Below are 27,687 nucleotides of genomic sequence, written 5' to 3'. Positions count from 1 at the left end.
TCATTACTAACTCTCCTACCCTGGCACAGATGAAAGTAGGGTGTTTATTTAACCCTTCACACATAAATATTTCCTACAAGCTCCAGGCTCGTCGCAGATCGTCATCGTTAATAAATTAGCAGCATTTACCTCTATCAGGATCCCCATTATGGGGTAAGTTATTAAATATCGGCTACTGAAATAATCTAAGGCTCCTTAACCCTGAAGCTGCTGGAGATATCTTTCCTAGCAAAGACTTGGAGCTCGGGAGTTTTAGATCCTTAGTGTCGGGCAGTGCCTGGCCCGCAGGCAACCGGTGCAAGCAGCGTTTGCTGTGCCAGCAGCTTGATTTCAGTCTTTGTGGCCGGGGGTGACATCTGTAAATGTAATCCTTTACGGGCTGATGTAGGGAATTGTCCACATTTGGGCGTCTTCAATACCCCGAGCGAACAACTGGATGAGCTGGTGGTGTACCCTGCAACAAAGGAGAAGAAAAGTGAAAAATCATTCTATGACCGTCCACTATCACAATGCACATGATATCTGTATCCATACAGCGTCCCTTGATGATGATGACTTTTTTTCCGATTCGTTTATCTAAATAAATAACTTTATTCTCTGGGACCGTTATTATGACACTATAATATTTTGCTAGTTTTTGAAACCATATACACTGCTCAAAAAAATAAAGGGAACACTTAAACAACAGAATATAACTCCAAGTAGATCAAACTTCTGTGAAACCAAACTGTCCACTTAGGAAGCAACACTGATTGACAATCAATTTCACATGCTGCTGTGCAAATGGAATAGACAACAGATAGAAATTATTGGCAATTATCGAGACACAATAAAGGAGTGGTTCTGCAGGTGGGGACCACATCTCAGTACCAATGCTTTCTGGCTGATGTTTTGGTCACTTTTGAATGTTGGTTGTGCTTTCAAACTCGTGGTAGCACGAGACTGACTCTACAACCCACACAAGTGGCTCAGGTAGTGCAGCTCATCCAGGATGGCACATCAATGCGAGCTGTGGCAAGAAGGTTTGCTGTGTCTGTCAGCGTAGTGTCCAGAGGCTGGAGGCGCTACCAGGAGACAGGCCAGTACACCAGGAGACGTGGAGGGGGCCGTAGGAGGGCAACAACCCAGCAGCAGGACCACTACCTCAACCTTTGTGTAAGGAGGAACAGGAGGAGCACTGCCAGAGCCCTGCAAAATGACCTCCAGCAGGCCACAAATGTGCATGTGTCTGCACAAACGGTTAGAAACCGACTCCATGAGGATGGTCTGAGTGCCCGACGTTTACAGATGGGGGTTGTGCTCACAGCCCAACACCCTGCAGGACGATTGGTATTTGCCACAGAACACCAGGATTGGCAAATTCGCCACTGGCGCCCTGTGCTCTTCACAGATGAAAGCAGGTTCACACTGAGCACATGTGACAGATGTGACAGAGTCTGGAGACGCCGTGGAGAGCGATCTGCTGCCTGCAACATCCTTCAGCATGACCGCTTTGGCAGTGGGTCAGTAATGGTGTAGAGTGGCATTTCTTTGGAGGGCAGCACAGCCCTCCATGTGCTCACCAGAGGCAGCCTGACTGCCATTAGGTACCGAGATGAGATCCTCAGACCCCTTGTGAGACCATATGATGGTGCGGTTGGCCCTGGGTTCCTCCTAATGCAGGACAATGCCGAGTGTGTCAGCAGTTCCTGCAAGATGAAGGCATTGACGCTATGGACTGGCCCGCCCGTTCCCCAGACCTGAATCCGATTGAGCACATCTGGGACATCATGTCTTGCACCATCCACCAACGTCACGTTGCACCGCAGACTGTCCAGGAGTTGACGGATGCTTTAGTCCAGATCTGGGATGAGATCCCACAGGAGAACATCCGCCGCCTCATCAGGAGCATGCCTAGGTATTGTAGTGGGGTCATACAGGCACGTGGAGGCCACACACACTACTGAGAATCATTTCCTTGTCTTCAGGCATTTCCACTGAAGTTGGATCAGCCTGTAACTTAATTTTCCACTTTGAGTTTGAGCATCATTCCAACTCCAGACCTCCATGGGATATTAATTGTGATTTATGTTGATCAGTTTTATCTAGGATGTGGGATTTTAGTGTCCCCTTTATTTTTTTTTTGAGCAGTGTGTATATATAATGTTGAAGTCATTTTAGAGTAAATTACTTTTAAAGTGCCTTTATTAAATTATTTTGGGAGGCAAAACAGCAATTCTGGAACTTGTTTTACATTGTTTAGCATTCAAAGATATCAATTGTATAGGGTTTATTTTCCTTCTCCCCCAAAATAGAAGTTTTTATAAGGAAAAAAAATATTTTTGAAGATCACACTATTAGACTTGGCCACGCAATCGTTTGATTGCTTCATTAATGTATTACAAATTTTTTAAAAAAGTTTAACGTTTCTTTTTTTTTTTTAAGTCCCAGTCGAGGACTTGAACGTGATCATCTGATTTTTATTTGACACATTGAAATACTTTTCGTTAGCTGTGTATTGCGTCTAACATTTTTAAGGACTCCACTTAGGAAAAAAAAAATTGGCCAAACCCAAAGGCTTTCAAACTTGGCAAAGCTGAAGGTCATTGTTAGTCACCGAGCTGCCCTTGCAACCCATTAACACCCAGCGATTGGGTGCACTTAGTAGACGGGCTATGGCAGCCCACTTCCTTCTGAAATCAGTTGGGGGTCCGCAACACCTGACAACGAGAAACAATCGCGTAAATCTATGCAAGACCGCCATATACCCAGTGATCTGAAGTTCCCTTAGTCACTGCTGTAATAAAAAAAAAAAGTTTATTGGGGGATGTTTGTCATTGATGTTGCAAGGTGCGAGGAAACCCCCCCCAATCCCCGTGTATGAAGTTGCATTACAGAGAGAGGCAGTGTTATGAAAGGAAGTCGGCGCATGAAGATAATGTCATCCCAGATTTCGCCCCTAGAGTTTATCTCCTAATGCTTTTCTTTGTTCAGTGCACATGGAAGTTGTAGGTTATTTTATTTGCCGAATTTTCATTAACAGACTGTTGTTGGCATAGGTAAAGCTTGCACTCACCTGACACTGAGCTGTGAACAGTCCAGGATTTCCCCGTCACAGTTCCACGTGCTGGTGGCTGATGAGTTCTCGCATGGACATGTAAAAAATCTCTTCTGACGACGGATTATCTCTTCTTCATCAAGCTCTTCGGGGGTGAAGCGCATCGCGCGGATCCGATGCACCGCCACGTTAGGCAAAGCAAACTGTCAGGACAGAATATCTAATTATTGTACCATAGAAATAAGATTGTGTAGGGCTAATTGCGGCCCCATGAAGTCCTCAAGACCAGTTCCACATTCTCACCGCTTACCTGATCTTTGCGGTTAGTGTGCCGGCTGAGGTGTCTCAGGAACTGAAATGTGCTGCTTTCCTGCACTAGGATAAGGTCAGCAGTGCCATCGGCTAAGTGTGCCGTCGGGGACAAGCCATCTTGGCTCTTGGGGCAAGCACTAGACATTCCTGTAATGTTAATGGCCAAGAAGGAACCAGTCACAGTCTTCCAGTTGTCGAAGTCAGAAACTGCTAGACAAGGAAAGAACCATTAGGCCGTGCACCGTTAATGAAGTTTCTACTTATATCTGATGCCTTAAAGGGGTTGTTCAAGGAAATCTGGCACAGAACTGCTGTACACATAATTTGTTTTTGTTTTCTTTTTTTACGTTGAGATATCAGGACTTACACTGTGTCAAGCATGATCCCTCAATTCGATGCTGGGCAAAGGAAACTAGGCAGGGCTGGCTCCAGTTTATGTGGGCCCTTGGGCAACAGAACCCTAGTGGGCTCATCTTTGCTTAAGTAAGCACCTTGTTTTGATGATAATGCCATCGGCACCACATTTCGAACCCCTTAAAACTCCTCTTGTGACAACGACATCGGCATCTAAGGGTTTAAACTGCTACAATTAGAGCTAGCTGTAATCGCATTGCTGTGATCGGAGCTAACTCGATCACAGCAATTAGACTCAAGTTCTAGCTGTACATTACAGCTGGCACCAGCGCTGTATGGAGCAGGCTCAGCTCCTGAGACCGCTCTATACACGCTGTGTCCACCGATCTGTGTGGGCCTTGGGGTGCAGTGGGTCTTTGCACTTTCCCGAGTTCACCAAGTGTTAGTGCCGGCCCTGTTACCAGGAGTCAAAGTACCACTGATCTGATATCTTGTGATGAGGGTAGACAACTGATATAAAAGTCCTGGAAAAACCTTTAAAAAACACAACTACATCTACTGCAAACACATTTACTGCTCTTATAAAATCTTTGCTCTTGTGACCAAACTGGATTGCAAAGTTCAAAACACAGTATATATTAGGCCTATTGCCATCTGGACTGTTCCTTAAAAGCCCGCCATCCCGTAAAATTAGGCAACAGCCAATTACAATTGACAATTTATGTAACTCAATCAGAACATCATGACTTACTTGGAGATTCTTCTGCCATCTCTCGGAATCTTTCTGATGATTCAGAACAGACAAGACACCTAAAAAAAATATTAAGTCCTCGTGTAAGTGAAAATAATGTGTTATATCGTAGCCTGGCTTCTGTAGCCATATATTGCCCAGTACACACATACATGTAAGAGGGTGGAGGATGGTAAATATTACCCTGTCCTGCAGCGAGTGTTGTCTCTCGGGCTGGAGTCTCTATCTTCAGCCTCGAGGAATTCGACTGTTCCTCTGTATGATCTATTACTAAGCGCCATTCTTATGCCTACAATGAAAATTTATATTAGTTCAGCATAAACGAAAAGAAGACAAAGAATGAAGGATATGCTGAAAAGAACACCCTGACTACTAAGAACCATGATGGTGACTCGGGTGACTCTCACAGTGAAGCATGGCGGTGGCTCCGTGACGCCTACAGTGAAGCATGACGGTGGCTTTGTGAAGCCTACAGAAAAGCACGACGGTGGCTGTGTGATGTTTACAGTGAAGCAGGACGGTGACCCAGTGATGCTCTGGGGCTGCTTTGCTTCTCGCTCTGGAAACATATAGTTTGTAAAGGGCAAGATGGATTCAATCAAGTATCAGGAATTCTTAGAAGAAAACATCATGCCTTCTGTCAGGGAGCCTAAGCTTGGTCATCATTGTAACATCCAACTGGACAATGATCCCAAGCATACCTCAAAATCGACCACGTCTTGGTTTCAGAAGATTCTGGAGAGGCTGTCACAGTTACCTGACTTAAATTCTCAAAGAAAGTCTTTTGTTTGATTTGATGGTGGTGGTGGCAGCAGCAAAACGAAGAGTATAGGTGACCAGGAGGCCATTGCCCATGAGGAATGGACTCCGGAAAGCTGTCAGAAGCTGGTGTCTGGCTATTCATCACCTGTGCAGCAGGTCATAACAGCCGGAAGGGCTCTACCATGTAGTAAAGAGGCTTGGGGGCTGAATAAGGCCGGAGTCACACATGCGAGAAACACGTCCGTGTCTTTCGCGCTATGAACAAGCGCTTCTACGGGTTGGACCCGTAGAAGCGCTTGTTCATAGTGCGAAACGGCCGTCGTCTCGTCTGCCGCACTCCTACCCCCCTTTTCTCACTCCCCCGTGCCGTGAAGATGTATCGCATGGTGTTTCAACAAAGGACACTTGAAACTGCAGATTTAGTGAGTGCTGTTGCATTCTTCTATTTTTGTATGATTCTTCAGACTTTATTTCACGCAAAGCACCTCCATATTTTTCCCTCGGACTGCTGCATATTCAGCCTGTGTCACAGTTTATTATTAATCTCTGGACTTTGAGCTGTGCTGCTTTCCTTTTTTTTCTCTCTTTTGTTGGACTTTATTTTCTGCACTGATTTTCTGCAGCTCTTACCTGCTAGATCATATCTCATAGGTCCCACACAGCGCATGCGTTCACTCTCCTTCAGGACATCCCCAAAAAAGCCATAGCCGATCAGTGACACTGAATATCTCATGAGTTGTCCATCGTGATAAGAAGCGCAAACATCCAGGGGTTGTGTGTCACCTACAAGAAAAGAAAACCATGTCCATCTGTTTCAGGAAAGATGGCCACTGACTTTTTTTTTTTTTTTTTTTTGTAGTTTCGTTTAATTTGGGTGGGAATTGGTTGCAATTTTCACATCTGACACTTTTTTTTACATTTTTACTTTCTGTTGTTTCAGGAAATAACACACGTACATTAATCACAATGTGGACAGACACTGACCCTATTTTTTGTATTGACGCACCTAATTAGCATGTGCAAAAGTCACGAGGAGCATCTGTGACATCGTCCATTGTGATTGGTGGATGCTGTGTTGTCAACTGTGTAGAGAGGTGTTATCAGTCATTGTAATCCTGCCTCTGATGATAAGGAGCCTGCTGAAAATGCTTCCTGATGAATATTTGTCATCTTGTGGGAGTCTATTAGATGTTTTTAGCCACTGATAAGCACTACCTGCATCACTAGCCGAAAAAAAGAAAAAAAAACAATATTGGCTGATGCAGTCGGATTTTGGGTCGTCCTCCCACTTTCAGTATTGAGTGTTTAGCGACCTTTATAGATGCAGGTGATGGGAGAAGGACGTGACCGCGTCTTTTCACAGGACTTATTAAGGGTATGATATGACACAATCTCCGTTTAGGAAGTTTCCTGAAATTTGGGACCTTGAGGACATTTTATAGTTATCCTAACTTCTGGAATTTTAATGCCAGCCACTAGACCCATATTTCCTGTTCTTTACAGATGACCTTTCAGCAGTCTCATTGTTATCACAAGTATAGAGCAGATAACACAGGATTCACAATAACTAATGGTCACAGCTCTCTTTCTCCCCCTTGGTTATTATTATACATTTTTATAGCGCCATTTATTCCATGGCGCTTTACATGTGAATACGGGGCAAATATAGACAAATACATTAAACATGAGCAAATAAGGCACACGGGTACATAAGGAGGGAGGACCCTGCCCGCGAGGGCTCACAGTCTGCAGGGGATGGGTGATGAAACCCTAGGAGAGGGTAGGGCAGGTTGTGCGACAGTTCAGTAACTTCAGGATCACTGCAGGCTGTAGGCTTGTCGGAAGAGGTGGGTCTTCAGGTTCTTTTTGAAGGTTTCTATGGTAGGCGAGAGTCTGATGTGTTGGGGTAGAGAGTTCCAGAGTATGGGGGAAGCACGGGAGAAGTCTTGGATGCGGTTGTGGGAAGAAGAGATGAGAGGGGAGTAGAGAAGGAGGTCTTGAGAGGATCGGAGGTTGCGTGTAGGTAGGTACCGGGAGACCATGTCACAGATGTATGGAGGAGACAGGTTGTGGATGGCTTTGTATGTCATTGTGAGGGTTTTGAACTGGAGTCTCTGGGCGATAGGAAGCCAGTGAAGGGCTTGACATAGGGGAGAGGCTGGGGAATAGTGGGTAGACAGGTAGATTAGTCAGGCAGCAGAGTGTAGGATGGATTGGAGTGGTGCCAGAGTGCTAGAGGCGAAGCCAGAGAGTAGGAGGTTGCAGTAGTCAAGGCGGGAGATGATAAGGGCATGCACTAGCGTTTTAGCGGTGTCGCGGTCAAGGAAAGCACGGATCCGGGAAATATTTTTGAGTTTGAGATGGCAGGAGGAGGCAAGGGCTTGGATATGTGGCTTGAAAGAGAGGGCAGAGTCGAGGATCACCCCGATGCACCGGGCGTGTGGGACTGGGGAAAGTGAGCAGCCATTGACATTGATGGATAGGTCTGGTGGAGGGGTAGAGTGAGATGGGGGAAAGATGATGAATTCTGTTTTGTCCATGTTCAGTTGTAGAAAGCGAGCAGAAAAGAAGGCTGAAATAGCAGACAGACAATGCGGGATTTTGGCAAGTAAGGAGGTGAGGTCAGGTCCGGATAGGTAAATCTGCGTGTCGTCAGCGTAGAGATGGTACTGCATACCGTGGGATTCTATGAGCTGTCCCATGCCAAAAGTGTAGATGGAGAAGAGTAGGGGTCCTAGAACAGAGCCTTGAGGAACACCGACTGACAAGGGGCGAAGTGAGGAAGTGGTGTGGGGGAGGGAGACACTGAATGTTCGGTCTGTCAGATATGACGAGATCCAGGAAAGGGCCAAGTCTGTGATGCCAAGAGATGAGAGGATTTGTAGCAAAAGGGAGTGGTCCACAGTGTCAAAGGCAGAAGACAGGTCCAGGAGAAGGAGGATAGAGTAGTGTCGCTTGCTCCTGGCAGTTAGTAGGTCATTGGTGACTTTAGTTAGGGCAGTTTCAGTTGAGTGATGGGAACGGAAGCCTGATTGTAACCGATCAAAGAGGGAGCAGGAGGAGAGGTGGGAGGACAGTTCAAGATGGATGTGTTGCTCCAGCAATTTGGAGGCATAAGGGAGAAGAGATATCCAGCGATAGCTAGACACAGAGGATGGGTCGAGGGAGGGCTTTTTGAGGATGGGTGTGATCTTGGCATGCTTGAAGGATGAGGGGAAGACACCTGTTGTGAGAGAAGAGGTGCGTTAGGGTTGGGATGAAGACCGTGGAAAGGTTAGAGATGAGGTGGGACGGGAGCGGGTCAAGCGTGCAGGTGGTGAGGTGTGATCTTGACAGGAGGGTGGAGAGCTGATCTTCTGTCATGGTGGAGAAGCTGGTTTTGGAGGAGCAGGGTTGAGCAGCTAAGAGGGGTAGTGGGCGCTGTGGGCCAAAACTTTGTCTGATCGTATCGATCTTCTGTTTAAAGAAAGAGGCGAAGTCTTCAGCAGAAATGAGGGAGGAGGTGCTGGGGGACGGCGTAGAGAATTGAAAGTGTTGAAAAGCTGTTTAGGGTTGTGAGTCAGGGAGGATATGAGAGATGAGAAGTAAGTTTGTTTTGCGGCAGTGAGCGCAGACTTGAAGCTGGCGAGGGACTGCTTGTATGCAGTGAAGTGGTCGGCAGAGCGGGATTGCTTCCATCTCCGCTCGGCAATCTTGGAAGCCCGTCTCAATTCTTTGGCCAGGCTGGTCAGCAAGGGCTGCCTGTTGATTGTACGAGTTTTACTATGCATGAGTGGGGCAGCTGAATTGAGTGTTGCTGTTATTGTGGTGTTATAAAAAGTGGCAGCAGCATCTGTGTCATGAAGGGAAGCTATGTCTGTGAGAGGAAGAAGTGACTCAGAGAGTGATTGTAAGTTGAGATGTTTGAGATTTCTGCGAGGGAGTTTGTAGAGTGGGGGTTGCACATTAGGAGAGGAGAGGGAAGAGAATGTCAGTATGTTGTGGTCAGACAGGGGGAGGGGTGTGTTAATGAGATTAGTAAGGGAGCAAAGGCGGGTGAAGATGAGGTCCAGCGTGTGGCCATCTTTGTGAGTGGCCTCAGAGGACCATTGGGTGAGGCCGAAGGAGGCAGTCAGTGATAAAAGTTTAGAGGCAGCTGTGGTGGAAGTGTCAATGGGGATATTGAAATCACCCTTGATAGTGGGGATGTCGACAGAGAGGAAATGAAGTAGCCAGGTGGTGAAGTGGTCGAGAAAGGTTGAGATGGCTAGTTCTGGGGGGGCGGTAGATGACAGCCAGCTGGAGGTTGGAGGGGGAATAGATGCGGACAGAGTGCACCTCAAACGAGGGAAGAGTAGCGGAGGGTGGTAGCGGGATTGTAGTGAAGGAGCAGGTGTCGGACAGGAGCAAGCCAACTCCTCCACCACGTTTGTTGCTGGGGCGAGGGGTGTGAGAGAGGTGGAATTCGCCATAGGAGAGCGCAGCAGGAGAGGCCGAGTCAGAGGGGGTGAGCCAGGTTTCAGTGAGGCCGAGGAAGGAGAGTTTGTTGGTGATGAAGAGGTCATGGATAAATGCCAGATTAGAGCATGCTCAGATAACACTAATATACAAACAATAAGGGTCCCTATCAGTCTATTGCTTCAAATGGGCATGTAAAGAGCAAGAAGTAGGTGTCTAATATTAAAGGGGCTCTCCAGCTTTGGGGTACAAGTCTGCAGTCACTGTATGTGACTGCAGACTTGTGAATCCTCACATCGCGCACTGCGCCGTGAGGATACCCTAGCGCCGGGAGCGGCTGCTCATGCCTTTTGCATACTTCCGGACACATTCAAACTAGACGTGTCCAGCCTTGTTCAATACACTTGCAATGGGCGAGGCTGTGCATGTCTAGTCGGCGTGTGACTGCGTGTATGCAGATTGGCCATTTGTCATAAATGTAATTCTGATAGACTGGAGAGAGCACTGAACAAAAAAGACAAAACAATTGCTTGCCGTTACCTGCTCATTATAGCTAGGTGGTCTGTCTGGGATTTTTTTTGGATGAGTTTCCACTACTTAAACAAATTACACCAAGGGACCTCCCTATGGCGTGGAGCAAACATTTGCAGGAGATTAGAAGCACAGCATGACTACCCCCTACAGACATGGTGTCTATCACATGGGGGGAACTTGGAAGGGAGCACTAATGAAAGCCTAGGGTGCCGATCTCAGGATATGTTCACGCTAATGAATTCCATGCCAAAGTCCACAACCAAAAAGTCTCAAATCTGCTTGCTACAACTTTTCTATTTATTGTGCGTGTCGTGGTTTTTAATGTGCATCAGTTCTTTGACACGTTTTCCGTTTGCAGAAAATCGTGCATTTTTAATGTTTTTTTTAATTTTTTTTTTTTTTTTTTGCAGTGTAAACGTGATAAAAAGCACATTATATTGATACTCTTTATTTTTGTTAGTGTGTTTTTAGATAAAATACTAACGCATCAAAACAACGCCAAAAATTACATGTCCTTAGAAAATTGAGCCAAAAACCACCTGTGTTTTGGAAGCAGTTTTTTTTAGATGAGGATTTTTCAAGAGGAAATATTAACATAGGAAAACTTAAGCGTGAGGTCTGGAATTTTTCCAGAAAAGAACTGGCGAGATCTATTTCTATAACCTCCATGATTCAGTGCTGGATATTTCATCAGGGGGTGATTTTTATCCTGACGTACCGATAATAATGTGCAGAGCTGACGTCACAGGGTCATTGATTCCCATCGTCGCAAAACATACACAATCCGTAGAGCCTGGAGACAAAGGAACACAGGGATGTTATCATACAGGGAGGAGAACCAAGATGGCCATTCCTCATTGGAATCCTACACACATCTCTGAAACCCATGATTTGTTTTGCTTTAAATTGTAAAGTTTAATGATAATGATGGACCTGTACAAGTGCAAAAATTGTAGATAAGGTGGGCTCTTCCTCCATGCTATAGCCATGACTCTTACCAGCCGGTATGATGCCGATCCGTAGGTCGCATGGCGTCAGTTTGGCGTCCTCCTTGTCTTCACATACTCCGCGGTCACTCTGCGTACGTGTCACCAGGCCATGGAGCAATTCGCTAAACATGCCGTCACCTCCGACACAAACCACCCTGGGAAAATCCAATGTTATAGGTTGGATATTGTAGGGCGTATGACCACTGCGATCACACGAGGTGGAAATTTTGGCTTTATACGTGGCCACTAGCCTTGGGCATATGATCTACTTACCCATCGTATGGCCATAGATCTGCATCCAATATATAGTCTCTTGCATGGTTTGCTCGAGTCGTTTCTAAAAAACAAACAAAAAAAAAAACGGAACAATTAAAATTGACAAATTTAAGTGCGCTGGACTTAGCTGCAGTACCAGGCACAGTCACAACCATGTCTGTGGCACTGTCCCAGGACTTTGGGATAGGCAGTCAGCGTTCAATCTTGGGAAAAAAAAAAAGGTCCAGGTGATTTTATAATGTAAATCCTTACCAATCACATCAGTGTGAATCCCTGCCAGCAGGAAGAGGTGGCTTATTTTACTGTAGTAGATTCTGCAGGCTTTTCCGCGACCTCCATACGGGTTAATGAACACGAGAAGTTTCTTTGGCCTGGGGTGTCCTGTCACCAGAAATTTATTACAAGGGTCAGTATGCTGGACTTGGTCACACATCATAGAAAACTATATTGCCGGCTGCAGAGACGCTGTATTAGGTCACCAGAATTATGCCAGAGTAACCAGAAAAAATACACAGTAAAAAAAAAAGCTAAATAAGTAAAAATAATCATAATAAAACACTCTTAGGGTATGCGTCCACGTTCAGGATTGCATCAGGATTTCGTCAGGATTTTATGTCAGTATTTGTAAGCCAAAACCAGGAGTGGAACAATTAGAGGAAAAGTATAATAGAAACATATGCACCACTTCTGCATTTATCACCCACTCCTGGTTTTGGCTTACAAATACTGACATAAAATCCTGACCAAATCCTGATGCAATCCTGAACGTGGACACATACCCTTAGGATAAGTCGGTACTTTTCCAACTTGGCTTTATATATAATGCCATGCCTTCCAAAAATACAAGGGTCTGATAACCGCACATGGCAGGAACATCAACAGTATACAGGCCACTGTGTACAGCAGTCTGTATTCTGCCTATGTAGAGGAAAAAATGCAAAAATACTCTATATTACAGCCGCATTACATAGCCATGCCCGGAAACACTATACACAGCAAAGTTAAACATTTCCTCTAGGTGAAACAGAATTTTTTTTTATTAAAAAATAAATTTCATATGACAGACACCATAGCCTACATAATACCACTTTATCGCCGTATAGTGCCAAGATTTTCTCGCCACCGTAACGCCATGTACTGCCATAATACTGCCGTACACAGCCCACATAATACTACCATATAGTTTACAGATAACATGCCTTAACCAAATAGTACTTAACCCCTTTACCCCCAAGGGTGGTTTGCACGTTATGGACCGGGTCAATTTTTACAATTCTGACCACTGTCCCTTTAGGAGGTTATAACTCTGGAACGCTTCAACGGATCCCGGTGATTCTGACATTGTTTTCTCGTGACATATTGTACTTCATGATAGTGGTAAAATTTCTTTGATATTACCTGCGTTTATTTGTGAAAAAAACGGAAATTTGGCGAAAATTTTGAAAATTTCGCAATTTTCCAACTTTGAATTTTTATGCAATTAAATCACAGAGATATGTCACACAAAATACTTAATAAGTAACATTTCCCACATGTCTACTTTACATCAGCACAATTTTGGAACCAAAAATTTTTTTTTGTTAGGGAGTTATAAGGGTTAAAAGTTGACCAGCAATTTCTCATTTTTACAACACCATTTTATTTTAGGGACCACATCTCATTTGAAGTCATTTTGAGGGGTCTATATGATAGAAAATACCCAAGTGTGACACCATTCTAAAAACTGCACCCCTCAAGGTTCTCAAAACCACATTCAAGAAGTTTATTAACCCTTCAGGTGCTTCACAGGAATTTTTGGAATGTTTAAATAAAAATTAACATTTAACTTTTTTTCACAAAAAATTTACTTCAGCTCCAATTTGTTTTATTTTGCCAAGGGTAACAGGAGATAATGGACCCCAAAAGTTGTTGTACAATTTGTCCTGAGTACGCTGATACCCCATATGTGGGGGTTAACCACAGTTTGTGCGCATGGCAGAGCTCGGAAGGGAAGGAGCGCCATTTGACTTTTCAATGCAAAGTTGACTGGAATTGAGATGGGACGCCATGTTGCGTTTGGAGAGCCACTGATGTGCCTAAACATTGAAACCCCCCACAAGTGACACCATTTTGGAAAGTAGACCCCCTAAGGAACTTATCTAGAGGTGTGGTGAGCACTTTGACCCACCAAGTGCTTCACAGAAGTTTATAATGCAGAACCGTAAAAATAAAAAATCATTTTTTTTTCACAAAAATTATCTTTTCGCCCCCAATTTTTTATTTTCCCAATGGTAAGAGAAGAAATTGGACCACAAAAGTTGTGGCACAATTTGTCCTGAGTACTCTGATACCCCATATGTGGGGGTAAACCATTGTTTGGGCGCATGGGAGAGCTCGGAAGGGAAGGAGCGCCGTTTGACCTTTCAATGCAAAATTGACAGGAATTGAGATTGGACGCCATGTTGCGTTTGGAGAGCCACTGATGTACCTAAACATTGAAACCCCCCACAAGTGACACCATTTTGAAAAGTAGACCCCCTAAGGAACTTATCTAGATGTGTGGTGAGCACTTTGACCCAATAAGAGCTTCACAGAAGTTTATAATGCAGAGCCGTAAAAATAAAACAAAATTTTTTTCCCACAAAAATAATTTTTTAGCCCCCAGTTTTGTATTTTCCTGAGGGTAACAGGAGAAATTGGACCCCAAAAGTTGTTGTGCAATTTGTCCTGAGTGCGCTGATACCCTATATGTGGGGGAGAACCAGCGTTTGGGCGCATGGGAGGGCTCGGAAGGGAAGGAGAGCCATTTGGAATACAGACTTAGATGGAATGGTCTGCAGGCGTCACATTGTGTTTGCAGAGCCCCTAATGTACCTAAACAGTAGAAACCCCCCACAAGTGACCCCATATTGGAAACTAGACCCCCCAAGGAACTTATTTAGATGTGTTGTGAGAACTTTGAGCCCCCAAGTATTTCACTACAGTTTATAACGCAGAGCCGTGAAAATAAAATAAAAAATTTCCCCTCAAAATTATTTTTTAGCCCCCAGTTTTGTATTTTCTCGAGGGTAAAAGGAGAAATTGGACCCCAAAAGTTGTTGTCCAATTTGTCCTGAGTGCGTTGATACCCCATATGTGGGGTGAACCAGCGTTTGGGCGCATGGGAGGGCTCGGAAGGGAAGGAGCGCCATTTGGAATGCAGACTTAGATGGAATGGTCTGCAGGCGTCACATTGCGTTTGCAGAGCCCCTAATATACCTAAACAGTAGAAACCCCCACAAGTGACCCCATGTTGGAAACTAGACCCCCCCACGAACTTATCTAGATGTGTTGTGAGAACTTTGAGCCCCCAAGTGTTTCACTACAGTTTATAACGCAGAGCCGTGAAAATAAAAAATCTCTTTTTTTCCCACAAAAATTATTTTTTAGCCCCCAGTTTTGTATTTTCCCAAGGGTAACAGGAGAAATTGGACCCCAAAAGTTGTTGTCCAATTTGTCCTGAGTACGCTGATACCCCATATGTTGGGGTAAACTCCTGTTTGGGCACACGGGAAAGCTCGGAAGGGAAGGAGCACTGTTTTACTTTTTCAATGCAGAATTGGATGGAATTGAGATCGGTCGCCATGTCGCGTTTGGAGATCCCCCTGATGTGCCTAAATAGTGGAAACCCCCCAATTATAACTGAAACCCTAATCCAAACACACCCCTAACCCTAATCCCAACGGTAACCCTAACCACACCTCTAACCCAGACACACCCCTAATCCTAATCCCAATCGCAAATGTAATCCAAACCCTAACCCTAACTTTAGCCCCAACCCTAACTGTAGCCTTAACCCTAACCCTAGCCCTAACCCTAGCCCCAACCCTAACCCTAACCCTAGTCCCAACCCTAACCCTAACCCTAGCCCTAACCCTAGCCCTAACCCTAACCCTAGCCCTAACCCTAGCCCTAGCCCTAACCCTAACCCTAACCCTAGCCCTAACGGGAAAATGGAAATAAATACATTTTTTTTCATTTACTTTTATAGCGGGTTTTTTAGCGGATTTTATGATTGGCAGCCGTCACACACTGAAAGACGCTTTTTATTGCAAAAAATATTTTTTGCGTTACCACATTTTGAGAGCTATAATTTTTCCATATTTGAGTCCACAGAGTCTTGTGAGGTCTTGTTTTTTGCGGGACGAGTTGACGTTTTTATTGGTAACATTTTCGGGCACGTGACATTTTTTGATCGCTTTTTGTTCCGATTTTTGTGAGGCAGAATGACCAAAAACCAGCTATTCATGAATTTCTTTTGGGGGAGGCGTTTATACCGTTCCGCGTTTGGTAAAATTGATAAAGCAGTTTTAATCTTCGGTTCAGTACGATTACAGCGACACCTCATTTATATAATTTTTTTATGTTTTGGCGCTTTTATACGATAAAAACTATTTTATAGAAAAAAATAATTATTTTTGCATCGCTTTATTCTGAGGACTATAACTTTTTTATTTTTTTGCTGTTGTCGCTGTATGGTGGCTCGTTTTTTGCGGGACAAGATGACGCTTTCAGCGGTACCATGGTTATTTATATCCGTCTTTTTGATCGCGTGTTATTCCACTTTATGTTTGGCGGTATGATAATAAAGCGTTGTTTTTTGCCTCGTTTTTTTTTTTTTTCTTACGGTGTTTACTGAAGGGGTTAACTAGTGGGCCAGTTTTATAGGTCGGGTCGTTACGGACGCGGAGATACTAAATATGTGTACTTTTATTGTTTTGATTTTTTTATTTAGATAAAGAAATGTATTTATGGGAATAATATATATATTTTTTTTTTCATTATTTAGGATTTTTTTTTTTTTTTTTTTTTTTTTTACACACTTGGAAATTTTTTTTTTTAACTTTTTTACTTTGCCCCAGGGGGGGACAATACAGATCGGTGATCTGCCAGTTTGCACAGCACTCTGACAGATCACCGATCTGTCTGAGAGCAGTGCAGCGTTACCAAGTGCCTGCTCTGAGCAGGCACTTGGTAAGCCACCTCCCTCCCTGCAGGACCCGGATCCGCGGCCATTTTGGACTTACTGCAGGGAGGGAGGTAGGAGACCCCCGGAGCAACGCGATCACATCGCGTTGCTGCGGGGGTCTCAGGGAAGCCCGCAGGGAGCCCCCTCCCTGCGCGATGCTTCCCTGCACCGCCGGCACATCGCGATCATCTTTGATCGCGGTGTGCCGGGGGCGGTCCGTGACCGCTCCTGGCACATAGTGCCGGATGTCAGCTGCGATAAGCAGCTGACACCCGGCCGCGATCGGCGGCGCTCCCCCCGTGAGCGCGGCCGATCGCGCTGGACGTAATATTCCGTCCTTGGGAATTAAGGCCCACCCCACATGGACGGAATATTACGTCCAATGGCAGAAAGGGGTTAAAACACATAATATAATATTGCTAGTTTCTACGTAGCAATTCAGTTCTCAATACCACTATACACTGATAAACACTGGAGGTTTTGGTTTGGCGATTGGGTAAGTGCTCAGGAGTGGTATGGACTATTTGGATTTAAAGGCTCTAATACACACGAGATCAGAGTCATCCGGCTCTTCGATCCGACATATATGGGGGCTTACTGAGAAGAGAAGGATCGGGCAGTTGGAATTTTTATGTGTTTTCGGTGGAGATAAGGTGAGGGCAGAGGTGTCTGGCAACGACTTTCTTTCCTCTCTGCCATTGGGAATACGTGCACCTTGGCCAAGCCAAATGGAGGAGTCACCAGAGCCTTCTACTGAGCAAACTTTCGGCCAACGGCAATCTCATGAGTATGGCCAAGATTCAGCCTTATTTCCCGCCAGGGTTCTACCTTTCTCATAAATCTTAGGCTACGTTCACACTAGCGTTGTGCGCCGCTGCGTCGGCGACACAACGCACGCAAAAACGCGGCAAAACGCACGCAAAAACGCTGCGTTTTGCGACGCATGCGTTGTTTTTTGCCGAAAATCGGACGCAAGAAAAATGCAACTTGTTGCGTTTTCTTGGTCCGACGCTTGCGGCAAAAAAGACGCATGCGTCGCACAACGCAACAAACAAAAACGCACGCGTCCCCCATGTTAAATATAGGGGCGCATGACGCGTGCGTCGCCGCTGCGTCGCCCGACGCTAACCCGACGCACACTAGCATAACGCTAGTGTGAACGTAGCCTTATGCTGGCTTTCGCCTGACTCATGGTGGGTTTAACCATCAGCCATCTCGGCCGGCTGAATTCTCCATGGGAAAGCATCTATGCCGGCAGCTTATCTCTAGGAGAACAAGGCAGTCACCAGTCTGAAATCGGAGATGCTGGATCCTTATCTCCCCTGATGATCAGTTGTCCAGGGTCCCCATACACATTCGACTATTGGCCAAACCTGTCGATATTGTGTACAGTATAGGGCTGTCGCTAATTAAAGATTGATTACGTATGGGTTATCATGATTGATGTTTCTCTTACCTATCTCAGACGTTTTCTTCTGGATGGCCTGCACCCAACTATAAGCCACCTGGGCGTCTGGAGCTGTGAAGGTCACCATTTGCAGGAACCACCTCTGAGAAGACTTACGAGACACATGATACACTGAAAGATAAAGAAAGACCCTTGTGATTAAAAGAGAACGTGCAGTTCCAATCATTTCTAAGGCCCACAAGTTGGATATGAAATGGTATCTGCTATATTCTACAGAAACCAAATTGGTTGTCCGTTTCCCACTGTCAAACACGAAAGGAGAAGAAAAGCTCCAAGTCCTTTCAACAGATGGAGAAAATGTACATTTGATTTCTACATTTCTATACCGTACATATCGCATACATTATGTGATATAATGACATATGGTGGAACATGAAGCCCCCGTTGGTTAGGTTGTGGGGCAACGGCAGCTATTGCATTTGGATCCAGGACCTTCACGTTATCCCCCTGGCTGCACTCATGTACAAATACTTTGGAGACTCCTTTAAAGCAGACATTCTTTACCTAATTTCCGTAATAAATTATATCTCCATAATCCCCTAGGTAGTCCGAGATTACCCAAATGGAAGTATCATAGACAATAAATTCTGGTGGACCTTCCACTACAAGGAACCTACACGGAATAAAGGTGGCCAGTGTAACGTGTTGGGACAATGTATGTTTGACCTTAAGCCCCTTTAGATGGCTGGCGGCCGAACGATGGCTTGACCAATATCTATCAATAGCCATCTCTTCTGACTCTCTGACGGGCACTTTTGTGCTCTCTAGGTAGAACCGCTGCTGAACATCTCTGGCGGTGGCTTGTCTCAAAGAACAAAAGGATCGGCAGTCTGAAATTGGACACGTCAGATCCCTCACTCCCCTGACATCACCTGTCAGGTGCCTCCATAAACTGATGCCAGCAGAACCTGGGTTCGGTCAACATTATGTATGTACATATGTATGTGAACCTTAAGGGTCGGGCGTGTTGACTTTCTGCACCCCGATCCTTATATCTAGGGCAGATAAGCCGATGTCAGAGCATTCTGGCAGTGTCTTGCCACCCTCGACAAAGACAGCACACGCACAACCGGGCAAACGAGTAGGAGGAACAGTCTTTACTGTGTGAGAGATGACTTGGACAAGGATCATAATTAATGATGACGTATTTATTTTTTCTTTTAATACACCCAGACATGTTTCCTGTTGTCATCCAAGAAAGCTAGCCGACAGTCATCACAATGGATGCACATTATATAGAAAGCAGTCACTCGAAAAATGTGTGATTCACACAATGACAATGACAACGTGCGGCACCACCAGATCCTTATTCACATTGGTGTGCAGTGACTACAACGTGCCCTCTCTAGTGTCCAACCGTCCATAAATTATTATTATTTAAAGGGGATGTCTTAGTTAAATAAGGGGTCTAGAAACTGCTCCACCCTCGGCTCCAGGCTGTGTCTAGTATTCCATGGAGCAAGTGTCTGAGCAGAAATGACAGAAGCAGCCTCTAAACAAGATAAGCACGTTAGAGCTCTAAAAAAATGAATTTTTTTATTTTTTATTTCTAGGGGACTATACAGCTATTCCAGGACTTCCATATATAAAAACGTACTGACGGATTTCCATTTAAGGCAATGCTTAAGGAGTAACTAAACATTATATATATATATATATATATATATATATATATATATATATATATATATATATCTATCTAATATATAATTGCCTAGAATACTACTTCCTGCAATTTGTGCCAACTTCCGTGGCTTTGTCCGGAGCTAATGTCCGGAGCTAATGTGCGGAGATAATGTCCAGAGATAAGTGACGTCAACAGTGTCCAGTGTCTGATTGGTTGCCGCCTGCTGCGAGCGACCAATCAGAAACGTGCCGTACTGTGACACACTCCGCCCGCCATGTTGGTGTGATTTTTTAATTTTTACCTCACAGCAAGTTTCTACTGCGTGGAGGCGGGCCCAGTGACGTTGCTCTTCAAGCTCCTGCCGAATTTCGTCAAAAAAAATGATAATACCATTTACCAACCTTAAATAACAAGAATTGTCAAGAGCTGGTGAGTGCAGCCATTTTTTGTTCTTTCTTACTATGATTTATTAATTGTATTATTCTTACATTTGAATAAATAAAGTATATATGGATTCTAGACTCCCGATTCTTTAGAATCGGGCTGCCATCTAGTATATATATATATATATATATATATATATATATATATATATATATATATACTTGTCTTCATTCCTGTAAAAAAAAAAAAAAAAATGCATGTAAGCGGCTTCCAAGACCCATATCTTCCCCCTGTCTATTTTCCTGCCTTCAGCTGCATTGATATGAGAACGTACTCATGTGGAGGACAGCTGATGGCAGTGATGGGTCAGCGCCTGTGTCACTACCTCTGGGGAGAAGCTGCTGCAGGAGACTGTTCTAATAAGCACAACTCTCCGAGGAGGACACTGTCCTATCACTGCCATCAGCTGTGCTCCACATGAGTATATAAGTCCTGGTATCAATGCAGCTGAAGACAGAAAAAGAGACCAGGGAAAAGCCGGGATTTGGAAGTCGCTTACATGTAAAAAAAAAATTTGCAGGAATTAGGACAAAGCCCCTAAGAAAGTAATTTGCAAAGTTTTATAACAAAATTATTAAAAAAAAAAAAAAAAGAAAGTTAGTTACTCTTTAAATCACTGATTTGGAAAAGTTTTCCAACTCTGGCAAATTAGGCTAGCCTTTTTACATTTTTTGTCCCATCCTTTTTCTCTCCTAGGGAATAAACCATACCCCATGTATGGAAGAAGCTTACCCCCACTTCACTTTGAAAACACATGCACGCTCAGCTGAACCGAGCATGCATCAGTACGGGGGAGTCCGAAATGAAAGTGGATAACAAAGCAATAGAAGCATTGCACAGATTTAAAGCAGTATTCCCATCTCCGAGATCCTATCCCAATATGCAGTAAGAATAATAATATTAATATTAGCAAATATCTCCAATTAGTAATGTAGTACAGTTCTCTTGATAAGCTATGTTGCTTAGGCTAGGGCCACATTACGTTATGTGAACCCGTTAAACGGACTACGTTACACCGCGGCATAATGCAGTGTAACGTAGTCCGTTAACGCCGCCATTGCTTGTAATGGCGAACGCATCGCTAGCGCATATCTACAATCTGCAAAAAACAATAAAGAAAATTAGAAATTTGGTAATTCTCACAATGGCCACTGAGGCTTTTTTTTAGATTCTAACTTCCTATTGTTTCAGGAAACAACACACGTACATTAGCAGCAATGATTTGACTCTAACCCTATCTTTTGTATTGAAGCATCTACTGAGCGTGTGCAAAGGTCATTATGAAGGAAGGGAGAGGAGGTGGGTTGTGACATTGGCTATTGTGATTGGTGGATCTAGTATTATTAGCCGTGAAATCCTGTCTCTGCTGATAATTAAACTGCTGAAAACTCTTCTTGACAATACCCATTTTCTGATATTCTCCCTGATCTCCTGATATGTCTCATGAGTCAACCACCTAAAAGATCCTTACTGTCCTGGAAAAGGTAGCACGAAGTAAGCAGAACTTTTTTATTTTATTTGCCCTATTTCATTTTTAAAGATTATTTTTCATAGAGTCAAATAGCATTAAATGGCAAGTTCATTTGTTGTTGTAAAGGGTTTGTCTAGCTACTAATACCCATTTTCATAGACCCGATTATGAAAATGTTTCCAGGCGTCTACTTTCCAGGATGATCATCCTTTGGCTGGAGTGGAGACCAGTGTCACTGACATTGGGGTGTTGGACCTGTGTCCTTTATTACACAGACGACCCACTAATGTGAATGGCCATTGTGCAATACTTATTTTCTCCTGTGGTGGCGCTGCAGAGAAATGAAGCACTTCCTAATGGCTTCTCAATAGAGGATGCTGTGATCCCATTGTCACCTGTGTCATGGGAAGAGACCCTTCTAACAAGCTGGAAACTTCCAAATTGTATAACTACACTTAAAGGGGTATTCTCAAGTTTGCAAGATTGCAGGGGCTCTGAACTGGGATCTATACAGCCCCATGTGATGGAGCATTCATTCTCACGGGTGTCCTGAAGAGAGCTTAGCGTGGGGGCAGTGACCAGCGATCCATTCACATCTGGTTCTCAGGATTGGTGGGGTTCTAGCAGCGGGACCCCCAGTGATTTGGATGCTCTCCCGTCTTCCAAGCTTGAGAATATCCCTTTAATAGCTATATGATAATAGAGAAGTCTTGTTAGCGTACTGGTCTGGTTACTGTGAAGTGGTGTTTCCATTATGGTGGTAGGTCAGGGGCTGGCTGGGGTCTGTTGCTGTGGCTGACCACCTGTCAAATGAACACATTGTGATTTTGCTTTAAGGTTTTGTCACTTGCCATAAAAATTCCTGAATCCAGCGATGTTTTTCGTTTGTTCCAGCTCTTCTCTGTTCCTGAGATATGGCCTATCCTTCCCTATATACAAGTCCAGTCTTGTTAGCCAAGTGGGCGTGGTCCACAACTTTTCTGCAAGCAACTTCATGAGATCCACGCCCACTTGTCTAACAAGACCAGAATTGCATACAAGGAAAAGAGGGCCATATCTCAGGAACGGAGAGGCACAGAAATGAAAGACTAGCGTCGCCAGATTCAGGGGCACAGCAGCATTTACACAAGATTAAAAAAAAAAAATACATATTCATACCAAGTGGCAGGTGCTCATTAATGGCATGCCCATGTTCTGACAATGCAACGGTAACGAACGAGAAGCACGTTATCCACACCTCGTTATGGCGTGTGACAGGCAAGCAAACCGGTCCATAACAGTGCGGTGATAATTAGCTGCAAATAAAAGAACCTTTGTTTGTGTTGGAGGCTAATGAGACTGAACCGCCACTTGGAATAGGCTGCCGTCACACTAGCAGTATTTGGTCAGTATCTTACATCAGTATTTCTCAGCCAAAACCAGGAGTGGGTGATAAATACAGAAGTGGTGCATATGTTTCTATTATACTTTTCTTCTATTTGTTCCACTCCTGGTTTTGGCTACAAATACTGATGTAAAATACTGACCAAATACTGCTAGTGTGACGGCAGCCATAATGTTCTGTGACGTCTTCCCAAGACAATGAGTCATCTCCTTCATCTTCCACAGCCAGGCTAATTACAGGTATTTACATGGAGGAAACACAAATAAGACAGACATCCCATTTCCTGGAGCTTACCTGTGAACTGGTTACTAGGGGCACTGATCCTCTTTGTCTGCTGTTTGCTGTCACCTGGATGAACGGTGACAATTTCATTAACTGGAATGGAGACTGTAATACCTGTGGAAAAACCAGAGAGCGTGAAATCAATCCTGATCAAAGACTGCACTAAAGCCAAGAACGTCACAGTGTGACCACAGCCAGTATTACATACGGAAAGGAATGCAATGTCGGCCTCACGGAGCACAACAAGGACTGGTAAAAATGGAAGCCTTACCTATCACACTGGCCAAAATTCATACTTCCTGTCTTTTCAGGAACAGTTTTCAGCAGTCTCATTATCATCAAAGGCATACAAAAGGGGCTCTCATACCAAAGTGCTCTGAAGTTTTCAGATGACCCCGGGATGCGATAGCAACTATCGGCACACGTGATGACGATCGTGAGGAGCCGATAGTGGTAAAGAGGGAGTGATTGGCAGCATCATCTAATGGGTTATTCAGCTCCAAAACCGATCAGGAACGATGACGCTGGGTGTCAGCTGTCATGTACAGCTGATATCAGCAGCATTTACGCCCATCGGAGGGGCTCTATACACTTATTAATCCTCAGCACTGTGAAAAAGCCGTGTTTAGGATTAAGGCCCTTTAATGGCAGTTGTGAAAAGGTGTACTGACATTCGTTAAGGGGTTAAATAAAGATTGTGATATAGAGATAAACATTGCCAACATTAAAAAAAAAACAATATATTTAACATAAAAACCTGATGTAACCTTTTTACATCCTATGATGTATAGGTCTGTAGATACGTCATATTTTGCCTCCCCTAACAGCCACGGGTGGAATCGCGATCCACCCACGGCTGTTAACATGTTAAATACAGCTCGTGAAAGCAAAATGCTGCAGAGTTTTTAATAAAACCAAACTGCAATTTTTTTTTTACCCCCAAATACATTAATTAAAATAAAAAAAGTGGCATTAATATAGTTTAATTTCTCACAAACTAATCGAGTCCAGCCAAAACCGTGCTGTCACTTGCTGACTGGGGATAATTCCTTCATGACACCATAGCTGGAGGGGGGTAGAGCTCTGGGTGTGTCGCCGGGGAGGGACACCACATTAGGTTTCGGGCGACATGTAGTGACACCTTCATCCATTCCTTACAGGGTTATTGCATTTGTTAGGACCATTATATGGGCAGATGAAGAAGACTTTGGTGAAGTCTCGCAAGGTCTCGGCATGTGCGGGAGACAAACTTTGGGTACAAAGGAAATAGACTTGTGTATAACAAAACATGTGTAATTGTAATAATTTCCTGGGAGAAATACTTCATCTTCTGGAGCAATCTCAAGAGTGCCAATACTTATGGCCATGACTGTATATTAATAATGAGATGTTAATAGAACATTCTAAGGTGCTGCTAAGCCTGATGATTGTGCAGGATCACACACACGTGAGGCATGCCTGACCGCACTGTCAACTAGCATCCACCATTAACTTCTATAATTAGTTGACGCTAGATAATGTCTATGTGAAATGTTTATTCCAGCTATTAGGAGATTACAACATATTAAGATGGCTTATTGTCAAAAGTAACCAAGTGCTCCTGTGAAACGGAAGTAATCTGTAGCTGCCGAACAGCTGCGGCATTGCTTAATCTCACGGTAAATTATAAAGATTGTAGAGAGTCGCCCGTCCTGCCCCTACCAGAGTATAAGAGCGAGCCGTCTCCCTCTATGTACCAAACACTCATCTATCTAGCCGTAGAAATTCATGGCCGGATTCAGACATCTGGGGTGTGCTAGATACAATTTTGATCAGTTTTTTGGTTGTGTCCATTTTGTACCATCAGGGTTGCATGCGGTTTTTTTTTTTCATATGCAAAAAAAATGGAAAAAAAATTCCATGCTTCGTCTACCCACTAACTAGTAAAACATGGACGCACAGTACATGGACGGCATCATTTTGCTGTTTCTTTGTTTTACGGCCCAATAGACTTGTATTGATGATGTGTGTAAAGCGCGGTGGAATATTTTAGCCCTATGTGAAAAATAAAAATTTGTTCCACAACACAGATTAAGAAGGGACAAGTCACAGCTTATACAACGATCATATTGCATCTCTTGACATTGGATTTTGGGTCTTTCGCTCATGGATTTCGCAGGCTGGCTAGATGTACGCTGCATTTACCTACACTGTGCACTAGACCCGTACCAATATCAAGAGCATAGCGTAACATGCAGGAGGAGATTGTATTTTATGTGAAAGCCTATGGAAGATGTATGTCACTGTAGGAGCCATTACATGGGAGCCTATGGGAGATGTATGTCACTGTAGGAGCCATTACATGGGAGCCTATGGAAGATGTATGTCACTGTAGGAGCCATTACATGGGAGATGTATGTCACTGTAGGAGCCACTACATGGGAGCCTATGGGCGATGTATGTCACTGTAGGATATATTACATGGGAGCCTATGGTAGATGTATGTCACTGTAGGAGCCACTACATGGGAGCCTATGGTAGATGTATGTCACTGTAGGATATATTACATGGGAGCCACTACATGGGAGCCTATGGGGGATGTATGCCACTGTAGGAGCCACTAGTTGGGAGCCTATGGGAGATGTATGTAACTGTAGGAGCCACTACATGGGAGCCTATGGGTGATGTATGCCACTGTAGGAGCCACTACGTGGGAGCCTATGGGCGATGTATATCACTGTAGGATATATTACATGGGAGCCTATGGAAGATGTATGTCACTGTAGGAGCCACTACATGGGAGCCTATGGGCGATGTATGTCACTGTAGGATATATTACATGGGAGCCTATGGAAGATGTATGTCACTGTAGGAGCCACTATATGGGAGCCTATGGGTGATGTATGTCACTGTAGGATATATTACATGGGAGCATATGGAAGATGTATGTCACTGTAGGAGCCACTACATGGGAGCCTATGGAAGATGTATGTAACTGTAGGAGCCACTACATGGGAGCCTATGGGCGATGTATGTCACTGTAGGATATATTACATGGGAGCCACTACATGGGAGCCTATGGGGGATGTATGTCACTGTAGGATATATTACATGGGAGCCTATGGGCGATGTATATCACTGTAGGATATATTACATGGGAGCCTATGGGCGATGTATATCACTGTAGGATATATTACATGGAAGCCTATGTGCAGTGTATGGCAGGCACTACATGGAAGCCAATGGGAGATGTATGTTGTATGGGAGCCTATAGGTGATATATACTATAGTATGGGAGCGACTACATGGGAGCCTATGGGCACTGTATGTCACTGTATGGGGGACACTACATGGGAGCCTATAAGTGATTTATACTATAGTATGGGAGCGACTACATGGGAGCCTATGGGCACTGTATGTCACTGTATGGGGGACACTACATGGGAGCCTATAGGTGATATATACTATAGTATGGGAGCCTATGGGCAGTGTATGGCAGTGTCTGCCTATACAGATGTCAGCAGTGTGATAATCCTCCCGGCGTATACCTCCAGCGTACACTGCGGTGTGAATACACAATATATCATATTTGCTTTCACGGGTGGTGACAATGCCCTTTGTACTTCAGAAATTCCTTTGCTATAAATACTAATGACATTTCGTTAATGATTACCAGTGAAAATAAGTAACAAAGGAAATCAATACCCTGCTGTTAGGACAGACAATAGTGCTCACGTTTAATGTGTTTGGGGAGATAATGGAGGATGGGAATTACTTTTCATCATTCCTCCGTCTTTTCTGGGATAGATGACATTCTAATGAATGGGCCCCGTGGTGCTGGCAGATGACCTCCAATGGTCCCTACGGACCAAGTAATCCCGGCCCTGGAAGATGACAACCTCTAGCTGTATTTCTCAGTCTTTTATATCCTTTCTAAGGCACATGGACATTATAGAGGGGGACTGTTAGGACTCCATTATATTAGTGGAAGAGGAATAAAGAGGGGCTCTCGCTCTAGTAGACCACGCTCATGTATTGGCCAAATATAATATTGGGGTCAGATATTGCTAAGGAGTCCATCTGATCACCGTGTCGGCTTAAAATCTTGATGACACAACCATGTATTATATGGTCACCCATTCATTCGAATGAATGCTGTAATGCTACATTACAAAAAAAATGTCCTCCCATAATACCCCGTACAGTAGGCTAGAGGATACAAGCATATTCCCGATGATAGCCACTGTCAATCACCACACAATATACATGAGCCACCAGTGCCACTTACTTTTTTTCCGGTATGCCCGTCTCTTGCTAAAGCTCCAGCTCAGAGTCGACTGCTCCAGCGCCAGCGACACTTCTGTGCCTTTTATTCTAAGCGAACACATGAGGTTTTCTTTCTCCATTGCAATTATTTGATTTCAGGGTAAAAAAACAATCTAATTTTTCCTAGCTAGGACATGCTATGTTTTTTTTCCTGTATGGCGGAGTATATAGGATTGTATCTGGTCTGTGGCCCTATATACTCCAGGGACTGTGTGTCCCTCTCAGAGTCCAGCTCTGACTCTCTCCTTCCTCTCCCTGGCAGGTAAT

The 27,687-nt window shown here is 44.2% G+C and overlaps 1 protein-coding gene and 1 long non-coding RNA gene across 4 annotated transcripts; one reads left to right on the top strand and one right to left on the bottom strand.

The window, feature by feature from the left end:
* Positions 1 to 27,687, bottom strand: LOC138662559 (ceramide kinase-like). 3 transcript variants are annotated; one of them, XM_069748343.1, is made up of 13 exons: positions 27,383 to 27,687; positions 23,128 to 23,229; positions 17,896 to 18,018; positions 11,705 to 11,833; positions 11,450 to 11,513; positions 11,186 to 11,331; positions 10,906 to 10,980; positions 5,847 to 5,999; positions 4,638 to 4,743; positions 4,455 to 4,513; positions 3,348 to 3,556; positions 3,056 to 3,240; positions 1 to 454 (listed from the first exon to the last, which is right to left on the bottom strand). In XM_069748343.1, exons 1-13 carry the CDS (start codon positions 27,498 to 27,500, stop codon positions 373 to 375), a joined length of 1,551 nt encoding a protein of 516 aa, XP_069604444.1. In that variant the 5' UTR covers positions 27,501 to 27,687; the 3' UTR covers positions 1 to 372. The 3 variants fall into 3 exon arrangements, with proteins under 3 accessions (XP_069604444.1, XP_069604443.1, XP_069604445.1); XM_069748342.1 differs by having other exon boundaries at positions 233 to 454; positions 3,348 to 3,559; positions 27,383 to 27,646; XM_069748344.1 differs by having other exon boundaries at positions 233 to 454; positions 3,348 to 3,496; positions 27,383 to 27,646.
* On the top strand, positions 19,848 to 21,456 carry LOC138667298 (uncharacterized). The gene is made up of 3 exons (XR_011318696.1): positions 19,848 to 19,963; positions 20,675 to 20,863; positions 21,170 to 21,456. It is a non-coding gene; the product is annotated as an uncharacterized lncRNA (long non-coding RNA).

The sequence above is a fragment of the Ranitomeya imitator genome, chromosome 2, assembly GCF_032444005.1.
Source record: "Ranitomeya imitator isolate aRanImi1 chromosome 2, aRanImi1.pri, whole genome shotgun sequence".
Lineage (NCBI taxonomy): Eukaryota > Metazoa > Chordata > Amphibia > Anura > Dendrobatidae > Ranitomeya > Ranitomeya imitator.
The sequence above is the reverse complement of the archived record's forward strand: the minus strand, read 5'-3'. Positions and strand labels throughout refer to the sequence as shown.